The sequence below is a fragment of the Tuber melanosporum genome (assembly GCF_000151645.1).
Source record: "Tuber melanosporum whole genome shotgun sequence assembly, scaffold_1, strain Mel28".
Classification (NCBI taxonomy): domain Eukaryota; kingdom Fungi; phylum Ascomycota; class Pezizomycetes; order Pezizales; family Tuberaceae; genus Tuber; species Tuber melanosporum.
In genome coordinates this window covers 334,310-352,054 of record NW_003298755.1, presented here as the reverse complement: position 1 = coordinate 352,054, position 17,745 = coordinate 334,310, and the positions used below count along the sequence as shown (strand labels likewise).

The 17,745-nt window shown below is 48.9% G+C and overlaps 1 protein-coding gene across 1 annotated transcript; it reads left to right on the top strand.

Moving 5' to 3' along the window:
- Positions 1 to 586: 586 nt before the first annotated feature.
- GSTUM_00003855001 (uncharacterized protein) lies at positions 587 to 4,503 on the top strand (the record flags this gene model as incomplete). The annotated part of the gene is made up of 5 exons (XM_002835058.1): positions 587 to 1,285; positions 1,341 to 1,808; positions 1,868 to 3,514; positions 3,578 to 3,967; positions 4,021 to 4,503. 5 exons carry the CDS (start codon positions 587 to 589, stop codon positions 4,501 to 4,503), a joined length of 3,687 nt encoding a protein of 1,228 aa, XP_002835104.1.
- Between the last annotated feature and the right edge of the window lie 13,242 nt (positions 4,504 to 17,745).

Below are 17,745 nucleotides of genomic sequence, written 5' to 3'. Positions count from 1 at the left end.
AGCTTGCAGATGGGTGGGTGATACCGGTAGCGGAACGGGGGGGGGAGGGTGATTTGGTGTCTTATGGGAGGTGTGGGTTGCGCTCCCCCTGCCCCCACTTATCATTGATTCCTATTCATCGTACAGTAGTTTGCTGGTCCCCTCTTTCCCACTCCATAAGCACTCTTCTCGCCACAATCCCACCCTCCCCCCCCCAATGATATTGCCGGGGGCCGTATCATACTCCCCACCCCCGCCGCACAGGTATGGGGAGAATTTAGTGATGCTATCACATCGCCCTCAGGACATGGGTGGTTGAGGCTTATGCCTGTAGGCTAAGCCAAAAAATCCGCTCCTTGATGTTGTTTTTGACGCTGCCGCATGGGAAAGACATGGACGGTAGCCTTGCTGCTTGCTCAGCAGGCTCTCACACATCCGATGATGATCGGATGGAGTGATGTGTGCAAAAATGGAGTATGGCTTGGTAACACAATGGTGTTAGTTTGTTGATAACTTAAGTCACCTCGCACCCACACCCCATTCGTTTTATACTTTTTTTTCGAACACATTTGCCCCGACGCCTAGATGTTCGTGAACAACGATTACAATGCCCAGTACCATGTTTCTCACCATCGCTGTTCTCCCAGCGAGTGAGGGCGATGGTCCTATCGAGATGCACGCGAGTGACGACGAGTTCGGCGGCAATGTCTTGAGGGAGGATGGTGCGGGGTCGGGTTCTGCGCAACCCGACCTGTTCGTGACAGCAAAGGAAATGTTGTGGCTACTTCCTGGGATAAACGGTATTGTTAGGAATGCTTTGGATCGGATGAAAAAGGCTTTCGCATATAATTCGGTTTTTTTCCTCAAGGTTATTCTCGACCTTCAGGCAACCTATTACTCGCTAAGCCAGCCACTCCCGGCCGACGTTTTTCTCGAGATCGATTTGGTGTTGAAGATAGCGGAGGTTTTGGCCGGGAGAATGGTGAGGAAGGACAAAGATGGCATTTCACCTTCGAGGGAACTACAACTCAGAACCCTGGTTTCGGCCTTGTCACTATTGTCTCAGCTGAGCATCGGAAAACTCGACAACGGTGCCTACGCAAAGCTATTAAAAGATATTTCCGAGAGGGACTACGACAACCTGGCAAAGTACACGGAGGATTTCGGGGAGAGGGTTAGCAATGGGGATGTTGAGTTTCTCGTTCGTTATGCATGCGATCTCATCCGATGCATGCCTAGCGAGCTTCCGAAATTTACGGAGATGAATTCTCAGGCTATTCATTTCCTTTTCGCAGCTGGTTACATTGTGGGTTGCCTAGTTTTCGGCCTCACCCATTAGTTTTTGCTAACTATTCCTTAAGAACCAACTTGAAGGTGCGACAACACCAACAGCGCTCGATAAGATATGGGCCAGAATCACGGCCCCACCTTCGGGATGGCACAAAGACATGCGCCATCTCTACGAGGGGACCGCGGGGGCGATATCTCTCCATCACCAGGCTCAATATAGCAACATTGGGCGTGCCTCGCAGTATGCTAGCAGTTTGGCGGTTGAAATTGCTAAATCTATTGTTGATAAAATAGAGCTTGGCCTGAGGGCATTCGCTCCATCAGAGGGATCTGATAGCGATGGCGAGGAGGGCGTCACGCGGGGTGAAATAGAAGATCCCCCGAGTCTTGAAACCAGGCTACTGGTGTCTGGGCTCCTTGACCTGACGGGTCAGCTGGTTATGGCGTTCCCGGAATGCGATGAGATTGTGGAAGATGCTAAATCGTTGGCGCTGAAACTTGTTCTAACCTCGGATAAGAAGGAGTTTCGAAACAAAGCTGTAAGGGTTCTCCTTTGAATGTTGCAGGTCGACAACGTGGCTTATGGTTAAATTTATAGTTTGAAATTATTATTTCAACCACCGCTGGCTGTAGTGAGGAGGAGTATTATAACATAATGCGAAGCTTAGATCTTGATATTGAGAGTATATCACAAGCCGGGATCCTACCTCCTACAGATGAAGACGAATCATTAAGGATAGAAGAGCTAAAAAGGGAGAAACGGGATGCCATGGATCGTTGCGAGAAGAGGTCGTTTCTTTATAAAGGTGCTGTGGAATCCATGCAACGGCGACTCCAAGGGATACGGGCTGCACGATCGCCAAGCCGGGTATCACAAACTATCAATGAAGCTCTACATCTAGCACCATGGGGTGAAGGGATTAGATCTACCACTTCAACGAGCATACCCAGTAGCCGGCGCAGTCAAGTGCCAACTCTATCCAGTCAGTCACCAACCTGCGACACAAACGTCAGCAGAACATCAACCCCTACTTGTGAATCAGTACTCGGTCCTATTGGGATGTTACCCAGCCCCACCGATTCAACAGCATGCAAGTCTTTCACAGAAAGCACTTGCCACACCTTGCTTAGCCCGGTACCCCAATGTGACTCGCCAATAGAATCCCCTGTCCTTCCCTCTTTGATCCCGCCAAATATGACACCTAATGCCGCCTACCCTGCACCTACCACACCTCATGAAGCTATTACGCCAAACCTGGACACCACCTTGCGCTTCAATGGGCTTGACCAATTATTTGCCGATACTATGTTTGAGGAACCTGAACTTTATGACGAAGACATCCCTTCCTCCAGGGCTAATGTGGGGAAATTGGACTTTGAGCTCCCCATCCAGTCCCTTGACATCGAAGACGATCGCTCGACCTTACCACTACAAGCGCCAGAGGAAGACGAAGGAAAAGTATTAGAGACCTCAGATTCCAAAAAATCCAAACCCATGAACTCTCGACGGATATCTATTTACAGCCAGGCCATAGTTGAGCCACCGCTCCAATCGCCCACCTCCATTTACCCGGAGCCTTCCTTATCGCGAACGCCATCAGGTCAGACACAAACAAATTCGCTAAAGCGCCAGTCCCGCGCAAGCAAACTTTTCTCACGAGGGCATGGGTTGTTCATTAGTCGCGATTCCAGACGTTTCCACAGTCTGCAACTGAACAAGCCTCTTCCACTTATCGATAGGGAGACCATTCTTGCCGAGGAGGCACCCGAGCCTGTACTTCCCGGCCAACCAGCGCAGCCTATCAGGTCGCAGTCAGCGTTGGAGATGCGGGGTGAAGAGATGGATCGGTTTAGGATGGAGGGCGCCTCATCGTCGAACCGATACCCCTTTAAATATGGACTTCCAGCATTACACCCAATACACTGTGGTGTCGAGCCTGTTCCTGCAGCGGCAAACTGGTCAATAGATTATGAGAGCCAACCAGTTGAAAGCGTTTTCAAGGTGCAATGCAAGGACTCGTGCTTCAGCGCTTTTATATCGTCGGATGCTAAATATGCTGTCTACTTGTCGCCTCACTCTTTTCAGGTCTTTTCAACGCCTTCACCCGAAGAGAACTTCTTAACAAAGCCGAAATCCCACTACAGATTGGGCTCGGCGGAGGGTCTGCGGAAAGCGAAGGTACCGTGGGCATACAAGGCGGGGGCTGCTTCAGACAAGTACGTTGTGACGATCACCAAGGAGAAGGTATGCATCTCATATCCTGTAGGTTGGTCACTGATACTAACAATTTCTTTTTTTCCCCGACAGGTCCAGGTCCACGAGATCGAAGACTGTAAAGTTATCTTCACAAATGAACCCACAGCCGGCTGGGAGAATACTTGCGTAGCTATCGGGGGCGACAAGATAGTCGTCGGAATGTCCAAGAAGATACGCGATGAAACCCAAGGTCTAATCCGAATCTACAAGATGAACGCACCAACCTACCAGGGCCCCCGATTTGAACTAATAAAAGACCTCCACCTCCCGCTGAACGTCCGCGCAATTTCGGACGCTCCGCACATAATCACCGTATCCCAAGACGGCAACCATCTAACATGCGCGACACTGGAATGCGGCTACTTTTTCTCCTGGGACATTTCTCGTGTGCGAGTAAGGGAGCCGCACCTAATTGCCAGGGGTGCACTAAAAGTTACCGAAGTAAGCTCCCCCCACTCTTCCCTTTCGTCGGACAAGAAACTAACCGCTCCCAGGGTCCCGGTGCCGAAGCCATCTCCAATGCAGTTCTCTTCCCTAATAAACGCCACATTTTCTGCAGCACATTCCCAGCAAGCACCGTAGAAGCAGAATGGGGTGGCTCCTTTACCGAACCCACAAGCATCTCCTCCTCGACTCCCTCCCACAGTCCAATCCGCCAAGTCGGTCTTCGAGTAACACACTCCGCCATCGCACCCCTCGGCAACGCAGCAGCGTTCCTGACCAAGTCCGGCCTCATCTGGATTACCCCCGTTGCGCATGTCGAGGGCGATAATAACCTGACTACCTTTGCCGCGCTGCATAGTAAAGAGCGCATGCAAGGGCAACAGACACCCAAGAGTGCGGGGAGGATTGCGTTCACGCCGGAGGGTGACAGACTTGTTGCTGTGGACAGAAAGGGGAAGATGCTTACATTGAGTTTTAAACGGAATTGCACGCCCGTTCTTCCCACGAAGTTGGAAGTCGGGGGGTTCTATTAGGTTGTGGTGTTAGGTGGAGGAGAGGAAGAAAAATAGACTCATTTTGAGGGAGTTTCCTTTTACTTATTCTATTATTACTTTTAGTTTTGGGTTGGCTTCTTACACTCTTCTTTCATTGCTTCAGTTTTTTTCATTTATAGACATTTTGCTTGTGTGATTTTGGGACGGAGCGGGCGCAGGAGTTTTATTCATTCATTCATCTCAATTCATTCCAACTCATTTCATTTTTCATGGCAGTCATTCATTTCCGTTGTCACATGGCAAGGAAAGCGGGCTTGGCTGGGTTTTTGGGTCGTTGGTGGGAGGGTATGGGAGGGGCGTAAAAGGTGCATCCATGCATTTCTCTATTTTACTTCAGATTGGTCTATCCACATTGTAACTTAGCCTGTCGCTTCATTCGTCCGTTATTCTATGGCGCTAATAGCTTTTTTTGTCATTAATTCCGGGGATTAGTGTAGTATATAACTTTATGCTACTGAATAGTCTAGCACTTTAATCAATCCTCATCAGCAGCGCCGTTACCTTACAGCACTCGACTTGTACCTCCACTCCGCACCATGAAGGTTTCCCAGTAGCTTGATACACGGGGCGAGTTGACCCACCGGCATACTCCTCTCCCTAGAGCGTAGCATAGGTGTCCTCGCTGCTCTCTCTCACCAAACGGACTAATATGGGAAGGGAGAAAGCCGACGTGAAATCATGCTCTATCACTCGGCATAACGATTGCGCTTCCCGCCTCCCCCGCTTCCACACCGTCGGATCGAAAGCTCCGAAGCGCAACATTGCAGAGCACTACTCGTGATCCAAGTAGAGGCCCCTTTTGCCTAGGGTGCAGTCTCGGGCAATTCGTGTAAGTGTAAAGCAAGGACTGGCAATCGCGAGATTATAAAACTTATGGAACGAACCCCGAACCTTTGAGTCCGGACTTAGCGTGGGCAGCTCAGATATCATCACGCTGACGGATTCCTGCCCCGGCGTTTTCGGGTTCGTATGTGCACTGACTAACCTATCCACTTGGAATGGGAATTGTCTGGGGGGATGATGCATTGCACAAGGGTTTTTCCAATTTGTATATCTTGAAATATCGTATGCTTGCATTTTGTGCACGCTAGCGCTCATTTCCACTACTCTCTGTCACAACATAAAAAAACTTGTACGTACCGTACCGCCTTCAAGCACGCACACGGTGACGGGGGCTTCTGAACTTGTGGAGACGTGGTGGGTGGGTAAGTCAATCTCGCTCGGGCAAATGCGGTGGTCCAGTTTGCACTTCGAACGGTATATCCAACGAAGGCCGGCGGGTATGGTACTTTAGTCAGCTACCTACGGTACAACCGACTGGTATCTCATTCAGGTATTTACCTATGATACAACCCTACCTGGAATTCCAGTTCGTCTGGCTAGATAGATAGAAAGATAGAGTGGTTACACCCACATCGAGATTGCACTCACGGTGAGATTCTTTCCTTCAAGGGCGGTTTTCTCATCTTGATTATCGGGTTGCTGGTATCATGAGGAATCTCGCTGTCCGTGCGAACCCGTTGAGGGTGCGGCAACTTTAGATGGTTAGAATGATCCAAGATCTTTCCCACCGAAGATGTAATGGGGGTGTCAGACCTACCTCTTGCACCGGTGTATGGCTTGCTGTTTGGTTTCTCGGTTTTGCCGTGTCCAGGAGGGAAGCCTGCTACTCATCCCCGCGCCTACTGCTGGGCTTGGGACGCGCTGTTTCTAGGCGGGTTAGTTTCGCGGTTGGTGGTTTTGCTTCGGATCATTTCATTACTGGATAGCGAGGGTGGAGTTTGGAAGTTGTAGGGTGCGTTGGATAATGTATTGTTAGTTAGATGGCTAGAGTATGATATACCTGACCCATCTAGAGTACCGGTATCCCTTATAGAGGTGAAACAAGTTCAATGCATCGAAGAAATTACATCGTCGTGGTCGGGGGGAAACTGGGGTTCAGATTACTGCTAAGAGGAACATAAGGATAAAAGTAAAAGTAAAAACTCCCAAGCATTACGACAGCATCGGGGCCTGTATGGGTACAGTTCTCAATTATGTCCAATTCCATGAAATGGAGGGGAAATACGAATGGCGGGGAACAACATGGCGCTGCGGTAGCCCCCGGGAACGCCATGTTAGGTCCTCTGATCTCGGAAAGGACGGCCTATGCGTAGTTTATGTATCCATCCATCCACCTATCACTCGCGGATATCAGAACGGAAATAAGGAGGAAATGAGTGTGGAACATGGAGAAAAAAATAGAGAGAAAAGAGGTTTTGTGACAAAGGACCCACGTGGCTGGGGAATGATAACTAGTGTAACTAGTACGAGTTAATAAATGAGATAGTCCCCCGACTGCAATATTGGGTAATAAGGACTAAAGAGCGCAGCGGTGGAGTGAGTGGGATAGAATGGGATTGGAGTGGTGTTCGACCGTTCTCGTCCGGGCGATTGGAGTCAACATCGTCCCGCCCCAGGAGCAGTTTCACCACTCCTTCGTGCCCACTAACAGCCGCACACCCGAGCGGTGTTCGATCATTCTCGTCCGGGCGATTGGGGTCGACATCTTCTCTCCTTAGGAGCAGTTTCACTACTCCCTCATGTCCCTCGACAGCAGCACACCCGAGCGGCGTCCGACCATTCTCGTCGGGGCGATTGGGGTCAACATCTTTACGGCCCAGTAGTATTTGCACAACTCCTTCGTGCCCGTTACCAGCGGCCCACGAGAGCGGTGAATTGCCTCCACTATCTAGCCTGTCGGGGTCGACATCCTTTCGCTTCAGGAGCAGTTTCACCACTCCTTCATGCCCATCGACAGCAGCACACCCGAGTGGTGTTCGATCATTCTCATCTGGGCGATTGGGGTTGACATTATCTCGCCCTAGGAGCAGTTTCACCACTCCCTCATGTCCATTGATAGCAGCACACACGAGAGGTGCTCGATCAATCTTGTCCGGGCGATTAGGGTAGACATCTTCTCGTCCTAGGAGCAGTTTCACCACTCCTTCGTGTCCCTCGACAGCAGCACACCCGAGTGGTGTTCGATGATTCTCGTCCGGGCGATTGGGGTCGGTATCTTTTCGCACTAGGAGCAGTTTCACCACTCCCTCATGTCCCTTGATAGCAGCACACCCGAGTGGTGTTAGATTATTCTTGTCCGGGTGATTGGGGTCGACATCTTCCTGCCCCAGGAGCAGTTTCGCCACTTCTTCACGTCCATCGACAGCAGCGCACCCGAGTGGCATTCGACCGTTCTTGTCCGGGCGATTGGGGTCGACATCTTCCCGCCCTAGAAGTAGTTTCACCACTCCCTCATGTCCTTTGATAGCAACACACCCGAGGGGTGTTAGACCATTCTTGTCCGAGCAGTTGGGGTCGACATCATCTCGCCCTAGGAGCAGTTTCACCACTCCTTCATGTCCTTTGATAGTGGCACACCCGAGTGGTGTTAGACTATTCTTGTCCGGCCGGTTGGGGTCGACATCTTCCTGCCCTAGGACCAGTTTTACCACTCCTTCATGTCCATCGACAGTAGCACACCCGAGTGGTGTTCGACCATTTTCGTCGGGGCGATTGGGGTCAACAGCTTTCTGGTCCAGTAGTAGTTTCACGCCTCCTTCATATCCGTAGCCAGCGGCCCACGAGAGTGGTGAATTGTCCCTATTATCTGGCCTGTCGGGGTCGATATCTTCCTGCCCTAGGAGCAGTTTCACCACTCCATCGTGTCCCCTGATAGCGGCACACCCGAGCGGCGTTCGACCACCCTCACCGGGGAAATTGGGTCGACACCTCCCTGTTTCAGCAGTATCTTTACCACTCCTTCATGTCCATACCCCGCTGCCCATGAGAGTGGTGTACCGCCTGTGCAATCTGGTTGGTTAACCTCCCAACCTTTTGCATTCACCAATGCAACCACAAGTTCAACAATCCCGAAGAAAGACGCGCAGTGTAGCCCAGAGAACAGCGTGGGAGCACCAATGGCCCCGATATCACCCGCCTGCAGTACTTGCTTCAAAAGTGATACAGCGGATATGTGATCTTCGTACTGGTTCAAGAGCTCCAACGCAAGGGCCCTCGCGTGGTCTGAGAGCCGCCTGTTCGCATGTATTCCCCAATATCTCGAAGAATATTGGAGGAATGGCACACTTTCCTGGTCTGGGGGAGGATAGGGTGGGAGGCTCTTAACCAGTTGTGAGTTCAGATAGGTCAAACAGGCCTCTGCAATTATCGGGTGAGGTTTATTGCAGAGGTCTAGATGAGTGCAAAGATAATCCTGGGCAGAAGAGTGAATTAGCCGCACCGTCGAAGCCTCCTTATCCACCGTGATCAGGCCTTGACAACATATTAGTAGTGTATCTATCGAAGGAACATTTTCGGTATTGAAATCCGCTGCTCCTATCTCAACTACCAGCGCATGGCGCAGCTCATCCACCTGCAATGGTCGTTCCGAATGACAGATCCATGTGAGAGTGGCCATCGCAATTCTTGTCTTTTCGCCGTCTTGAGCCTTTATCCGGTCCATCGTCACACCATAGATGTCCCCTAACCCTTCCCCGTCTTTCACCGACTTGAGCCTCTTTCCTCGGCGGGGAATAGTGGTTTCTCGCAGGATCGCCTCAATATGGAAAGAAGCCAGTAGGAATCTGGATTCAAATGTCAGCCATTAAACCGAGGTACCTTTGCCATTGCTCTCGTTCCTACATACGTTTCGGAGCTTATCTCGGGAATGATCTTCATAATATCTGCCTCCAATGAGCTGCTCATTATCTCCGGGGTAGTGTCGTTCCTGAGTTTATCATGTAGATATCTAATAACACCATCTTCCGTAGGTTGTATTAATATAAAACTTGTTTTTCCATCCAATTTCCTCTCAACCTCACTTCGAACATGCGGTCTTCCCGTCATAAATATGCGAATATTCGGCGACCCCCTGAGAACCTGCCCTAGTGATTCAAGAACTACCATTCGATGTGCTGGCACATATTCGTCAAGAGCGTCAACACATATGAACGTACGCTTTGTGGCCGTGATGGACTGCAACATCCCTAAAATTCCAAAAACTTGTAGTCCTCTGCCCCCAATGACCTTTTTCTGGTTTCGGAAACCCTGGACTACCGGTTCAGGAATTTCTTCCAATCCGCTAACAAGCTGTCTCAGCAGGGAGCCGAGCATATTTACTGGCGATTGCTCATTCCGGGCAGCAAAGTCGAAGTAGAAACAGGCAACAGCAGTATCTTCCCTCACGGCCTCGTCGCATAACTTGTCTATAACTAGAGAGCTGCAATCGCAACCTGTCAGCGCAATACCACTCCCTGATTTCTCACAGAGTGCACTCTCTTACAAGATATAGCTCTTTCCCACTCCCGGTTTGCCGTCGCAGAATAAGGTCGCATGATTAGATTCATTCTCCCGACTGCCATTATGCCAGCGTCTCAATTCTTCGGCTTCCAGTAGCCAGTTCCCTACGCTATCCACCCGTTTGGCTCCGATGTCTCGATGCCGCACCCATGGCTCTAGTGGAGAGAGCCACGCTAGTATTTTCGACTCATCATCGGAGGCAGTACGATTAAAGCTATTCGCGATGACGATGGAGTTGTTGTTATCACTGAACGCTCGAGACATTTTTTATTTTTCGTCGCTTTGGGGTTGTGGGGAGGAAGGTGTTGATTAATTTAGTGTCCGTTAAAGCGATTACATGTAGTTGAGGAAAAGCGGGGTCGCGCGTAAAGCCTTGCGCCGATAAAGCCTTGCGCCGAATTGGCCAGGGCCCAACCGCTGGATCTGACACAAGCGCTCCCGCACTATTCGTGCCAAGTTAGACCACGGTTCGGTCTCCGCTCCTGCTTCCACAAACCTTGCAGTAGTATCATACTACTCGTATAGTACTCAAAGTCGAGGACAATAAACATCCTGGATAACTATCACGAATGAACAACGCTCTAAAAAATAGAGCCACGGGAGGAGGCAGGGGGATCTTTGCACTAATGAACAGTAACTACGGTATCCCACAATTGGGTAGTCTAGTAGGTTATTATATTAAGTTGGCAAGCGATCGATAACCAATCCCATGTATCATACAGTACAGCACAGTATGTCAGACTGAGTAAAATGCGTCAATAAATGACAATCTGGAGGAACCAATTGAATATGTGGGGAACTATGACGACGTGTGGGCAAGAGTGAGAGGTATGGTACAATATAAGACTTGACAAAATAAAATACTCTAAAAGTGTCGGCACAGTAACTAGCAATTAAGCATGGTTGAGATCTCCTGCTTACAGCTTGAACTGGGTGAGGTAAGCTTCTTATCTTTCAACAAATGGCCATTCTATTTCCTGAAAAGATGACAATTATTATTTTTTCTCTGTAGGTTTTACTAGTGTTACTGTATGTTGTAAGTTAGCTGGTGTTTCAAGATTGTATCATACTCGGAGAAGGATAGAGGAATGAAAAACATAAACCTGAAAAGTGGCCCCGCTGAAGAGTATACTAAGTAGTTGTGGTATTAAGGTGATTCTTAGAAAAAGAATCAAAATTGCAGATACTTCCAGAGTATCCCCTCTCTGCAAAGCACCAAAACATACAGTAGATTTTCTTAAAAAAACAAAAACATAGGTTACAAGTGGAAATTAACAGGACCTGGCACAGCTCTCCTCAAATTTTTACTGTACGAGTACAGTACATGGCTAACAAAATTTGCGATTTGTCCCAAGGGGCTACCTGGGTCTTTTTAAAAGATCTCGTTGCCATTGGGTTGCCAAGGATGCGGTGAGGGTGGCTTTAGCAAAGTTGTGTCCGGGAAGTGAGACTGACTACCAGCTGATCCTTCCATAGGTCCCCGCAGGTATCTCTATTCCCCCACGTTTGTTCCCCGTCTCTCCGCACACTCCCGCAATAATAGTGGATTTTTTCCGTAAATCACGACAACTCCAGAACAGTTCGTAAAACCCCAAAAACATCTACGATGGCCCCTAGCGCACGAACTGACTCCCGCGACTCTAGCAATTTGCGCCATACAGCTGGTTCTAGAACGGGACATGGGGGCTGGTGGGTATATACCATTTCCTGAAAAATGCGGCATGGATGTGATACTAGTTAAAAGGGTGTTTCTTACCACCGTACACGAATATCATGACAGCTACAGCACACTAGTCATTGGATGTCACTCGTCCGGGACTATTGGCCGTTCTGTTCAACGGGATCCTATACCAAGTGAAAGCTAGAGCTCTAACGTTTCCGGTGGGATACTTTGCTCGTATATACACAAATTTGGGAAGCCCAAAATGAAAACAATAGTGAAATGGAAGGAAGCTCTTCAATAAACCATCTAGAAGTGAATGAAATAACGGGGATTAAAGAAAATATAAGGGCAAAAGACTGGGCATGACCAGAGACAACTAGTAGGGCTTCGGGGAGCCTGTTATAGGAGGCCACTAGAGCGCCCAATAGATAGCCGAGGTTTTTGCAATCCCGAACATATTCGTTAAGGAGGGGGGGCTAAATTTCATAGGGTTTAAACCTAGTACCAACATTACCATTTCTTCTATGATATTTAGAATACTGTATATAATTATGAGTGGAGTTTCTTCGAATGGTGGAAGGAGCGTTATTTCTCCCTCCCTTTCTCCCTCCAGCCTTTCGCCAATTAGTCTGGCGTGCGGGGGGATAACTTTAGCGCTTTGAAAATGAGGTGGGATAAAACGGTCTTAGAAGGAGGGAGAGAAGATAGCTATCGTGGGAAAGTAACATGGAAAGCCCCCTTGAACGCTCAGAGCTCATCACTAATATTTTTTAGCAGGCCTGTCGAAGCTATCAAATTTCCACCGGTCCTAGTTGCTTAGGATCTAAATTCAAAATCTAATGAATCAAATACCACAGGATCAGCAATGGTGCATGGCACACAGCCGGTTCGAGACGAGCTGGATCTTAGACCCTAACTAGGTATTAATAGGCCAGGGCAGCATGCGGATCCCAGTGAGGTTCTGGCTTTCAGATGTCATGCATAATCGCTCTCATGTGGTGCGGATCCCTAACTTATCGTCCATCACCTCTACAGGGGTAAGCTACTAGCCGTTCGCTGTCTATCGCCAAGCCAATCTGCAAACAAAGGACCCTCCCATCCCCCTGACACACCGATGCTAAGTTATCATAGTGTAGTACCTTTGTATTTCCTGTCGGCGGTGACAGTGAGCTTTTGTCTCCCGGTGCAATCACCACCAACTCTTGTAGTGCACTGCACAGTAAATCTGACAGGACCCGGAAGGCTCAAGCCAAGTCCGAGCAGAACTCTCAACATCCCTGAGGAAGCGGGGCCCGTTAGAAACCAGGATCGCGCAATTAGGGCCGCTACCTCGACACAAGCCCTAGAGCAGTGTCCACTCATGAAGCACACTAGGCTGGCACCCACCGCGCTGATATAGTTCTCGTGCGCTACGCCGGAGGGGTGTGGTGGGATCATGAAAGGAAACATCATAACAGGAGGTCTCGGATGTGGTTGGTACTGGCGGACGTCCGGGCTTGTCGTCCGACATGTCTTAGAGTGAGCCACAAAGCGCGAAATCCCTTTGTCTCTCTGGGAGAGAACAATTGCTCAAGAGCTACAGCCCGACCGCTCAAGGGAGGTCGAAGATCTCGAGTTAGCTCCGCGGGAGGGTGGGGGGGTTCAAGTAATGCCGAGCCTGCTGCTCCAAAGCTGTGCGGAGTACATCCCCTGGACATAGCATTCGGCCGAAATACTCCTTCGCCGGAACCCGGCTCCAGAGGCCACAGAAAGAAATGAGTCGGGGTGGAGTTTTGTATTTATAGACAAATACGCCCCCAGAAAAGCTAAAGAAGGTATGCACTTTTGAAGTGTCCAAAGCAGGAGTCTTACACGATAGCGGCACCTCGATACCATCCGCAACCAGAAACCCTCCACCTCTCAACCCATAAACCATCTGTGAATCTGCTGCCACATTATCACACATACAACGAAGTGGCGGTGATAATGGTGGCGCAGCACTTCAATTGTAATGTGGCGCCAGGTGAGGGCTGGATATGGTGAACCCGTTCGCTGTCCAAATTTCCCGCACAATGAAATTTGGCCGTCGCTCAATGAAGTAGCATAAATACCGTATCTCACCCCCACTCTTTATTCCCCTTCTCCTTTCTCTTGTCTGCATCCACTTCACTTCGAGCAATGGTTATGCTGCATTCTCGATCTACCTTCCTCCTCATCTTACCCCTCCTCTTACTCCCCCCCCATATCATACTACCTTTCCTCCGATACTTTCCCCCTCTCCTCTCTTTGCTCCACGCTCCCCTTCTCCCCCTCCTACTCCATATCCCCTTCCCACCTCCAATGCCTCTCCTCCCCACCCTCTACCCCACTCCAAGCTGCTTCAGGGCAGCTTGAACTTAGAGCACATTGTTGCTCCAAGCTATTTAGATACAGCTTGGAGCACATTGTTGCTACCAGCTATTTCAAGATAGCTGAGACTGGGAGAACATTGTTTCTCCCAGCTATGATAAGAGAGCTTGGGTTGGAGCACACTGTTGCTCCCAACTATTTGGGGGTGTTGGAGTGCCTACTTCTCCAATGCTCTAGGGTTCTCCTTGTGTCCAGGAGGTTTGTTATATATCATTTCATATCCTATAAATAACATTTCTGATATTTAAAAGCTAACAGCTGGTGTTATAGTACAGCCGAAAATCCAACCAACAAGGTTGGTTTCTGACCTTTTGGGTCAGAATTAATTCGTGCACTCCCTTCAGTGCGCACAAGGTTAAATGTGTGCGCACTGGGGGGGTTTCCACGTTAAGGGTGGGTACCAGATAAGGTGCTCACTCCCAAACCAGATCCCCTCCCCACCTAGTGGGAGTATATACATATACTCTCACTGAAGAGTATATACAGATACTCTCACTGAAGAGTATATACAGATACTCTCACTGAAGAGTATATACAGATACTCTCACTGAAGGGGAGTCCCAAAGTGAGTTGTCTGAAGTCAATTCCTTTATATATACTGATTGAGAAAGTGCAGGAAATCCACACCCTGATGTGGATACCTGGTAGAACTTCTGCCAGGTATGGGTAGGCTGGGGTTGGAGTACCCTTGAGCCATTTATGGCCTCCAGCCTGGGTACCCAACAGGTGTCTCTCTGGCGGGAGTTGGATGAACTCCCTGCTCAGCTCTCTAAAAAAAAACATGTAAGTACAATATTCCAAAAACTAACACTTCTATTATAGAGAGAAAATGGTAGAGATATAGTTACTAACTAGAGTATAAGTTCCCAGCAGAGCATTTTGTCAAGCATGGGTGGGTGCCAGCTGGAGTACCAGCAACCCATTGTTGGCTCCAGCTGGAATGCTACCTATGCATCTCTGTGGCGAGAGATGGATAAGGCTCCTGTCTATCTCGCTAACAGAAACATGTAAGTACAAAATTCTGAAACTAAAACTCCTGATATAGTGAGAAAGCACTGGGGATATGTATACTAACTGTGGTGTAAGTTCCAAGCCCACCCCCTCCTCAAATAAGGGTGGGCACTGGTTGGTGCCCATGGGCCGATTGGTGGGTACAAGCTGAAGTGCCCACCAATCCAATCCATTTCACACCCTTCCCGAAATATGGGACCCTTCTCGGGTTCCATAACAGGGGGAGGGTGGTTTCTGAGGCCTTGCATCACCACGGTATGCCTCTATTTACAATCCCAACTTTCTCTTCTACTTACTAACAATTTATTTAGATTGTTGTGGCGCAACTTTCATAGTTGCGCCAATGCGTGGTGGTGGGGCCGTAGGTGGTCGGTTGGTCGCAGATCATCACAGTTAGTCTCACTCCCCCAATCCTGTTATAAGTACATTCTTGCTGACTTGTTGGAAAAAAAAATAAAAGGCCAAGACATTGGTTGTCTTGGCTTTATAGTATTTTGTAGATAGAGAATGAAAGACCGGATTCTAAGTACATCTTGGGGTTCTATTTATTGCCCTTTCCCCATCTGTAATGTGAAATTGATTGAATTGTGACTGCTCTCGTGATTACCCCTAATACCAGCGAAGTGAAGTGATACTTGAGCGATTCGCAAATACTTACATATATTCCCCTCTCCATGCGCAACAACCAACCCATCCCACTGTCTAGTAATCGTCTCCCAACAATGGACCGATTTCTAAGGCCCTGTTTGGCTTGTCAGAAAAACTCTGTTTTTTTTTGTTTTTTCTTTTTCCTTTTTTGTATTATCTCTCTGAAAAACCGAGTTTTTCTGGCATGCCAAACAGGGCCTTATAAACTTCTCTTTCCACCCACCGGTTAACGGGAGATTCCTATAGGGGCAAGTGTGCCCCGCTGCACTCCGCCCGTTTTTCCCCTGAGAAAAACCGTTCCTGATGGTGCTGTACACTCTTAAGGAGCCATCGTGGTAAGAATTTGTAGTAATCAGGCTCGGCACGCGGTATGGCCAGTTGCGAGAATTTTGGCAGGGGGAATAAATCATGGTTCTACGCTTGAGTTTGCTCCCGGCGTTGCGGGATAATCCGCCTGGGACATTTCCTTGTTTCGAGGATATCTCGTGTGCTGCAATCACCAAATATCACTCGTGTGCTATGGAATTCTCTTGTTCCGTGGGTGCGATACGTGATGGGGAGGACGAGGGTATGTGGCATAATCGAGGACAAAAGGGATCGCGAATACGGGAGGTCCATACCAACGGAGAGTATCGAAGACTCCCGAATACAGCTAATGTGGCTGACCGGTAGGTGAAGCTCTACCGTTACCGGACAGCTCAAGAGTTATACTACAGCATCAAATCCGTCTAGTGATGGTTTATATACAATTGAAAAACATCTTGGTGCTGATCTCAGTTGTGGGGACCGAGGAGGAGGGAGTATATCTTATGTAGGGCAAACCCCGAATCATGATTCCGCCTGCTCTGGAATATCCGGAGGGAGAGAGGTTCATTGAAAAATAGGGGGAGCCATGTCCCCAACTCCAGCCTCCCATCAGTCAGCCCGCCTGGAAGTGAGTGGGAGAGAAAGGCTTGAAGGGGTGAGTGGAACAGAAGAGGGCAAGAAGGGAAGCGGGAGAAAAGCAAGCATCATGGGGGAGATAATCTAGAGAACACCCTGAACTCTTGGGAGTCATCGCTGACATGAATGTTCGTGACTCAAGCATGGTGAAACTAGCATGTGCTACCAGCAGTGATGGTTCATCGCCAGAGAGGATGTATTGACTGGATGAATAAGCTGTCTCGCATATCTTGCATCGCAGCAGCGAGAGAAATCAACAATTAAAGAGATGGTGAATACAGGCAAATAATAGAGAATATTGAAGACCCCCGAACATCAAAATGTTGAAACATGCGCTAACTACCGCAGAAAAAAAAAACCTTTTGATGCACTAAATTATCGCCCATCCCCCCGACCGGAGACAAAACACCACGAGTAGGGATAGCGTTATCCAGACAGGGTATAGCTTGGAGAGGCTGAGCTTGCTGGATCTCGTTAACTGGTACTAGTTATTTCGTTAACCTACTCCGCTAAGCCTGTTGTCGTTTAGACAGTGACTTTTCTCGATATCTCTGATCGTATATTTCAAGGTCCTGTACAGTACTGTACCTGTAGATGGCAACTGAAGCTCTGTTCTTAGGAGGGCGAGTTAAGATTCACACTCAAAATTCCACCCCTCGATGGTCCATGTAAGGTAGTTATGAAGGAAGGAGGGCTATCCGAATACACCACTGTTACGGACTTTATAACACGTATAGTTACCGTATGTAGCACACCGCCTGCCTACACGAAAGACCTGTATACAATCCAAAGTTGCACATTCCCACACCAATAACCTCCCAGCCATCTCAATCCTCGTATGTACCAATCACTCAATCACTCACAGGGTGGGGCCCTCGGTGAGGGATAAAGCACAATCTGTGGCTGTAGTAGTGAATGCCCGAGATATCGGTATCAGGTTGAGGCCATCCTGTCCGTGATCGGGAATAGGGGGAGAAGGATAAAGGAATTGCGAGAGAGGGGAGAGTTTCAATTCGGCCAGAATTGAAGCGAAGAAGGTGATCCGCTCCGGAGGCTGGGAGATTTCTTGATTTTTTTTTTCCCCCGTAATTTTTGGCGATAGGGGTGCTTGGGTATGGGCATCTATCCCAATGCCTTCCCAAATACCTACCACCGCCGTGCTCTGGATACCGCAGTATAGTATTATCCGCTTGATTCACAACCAAATATAGGAGCAGACGTTAGGGGCT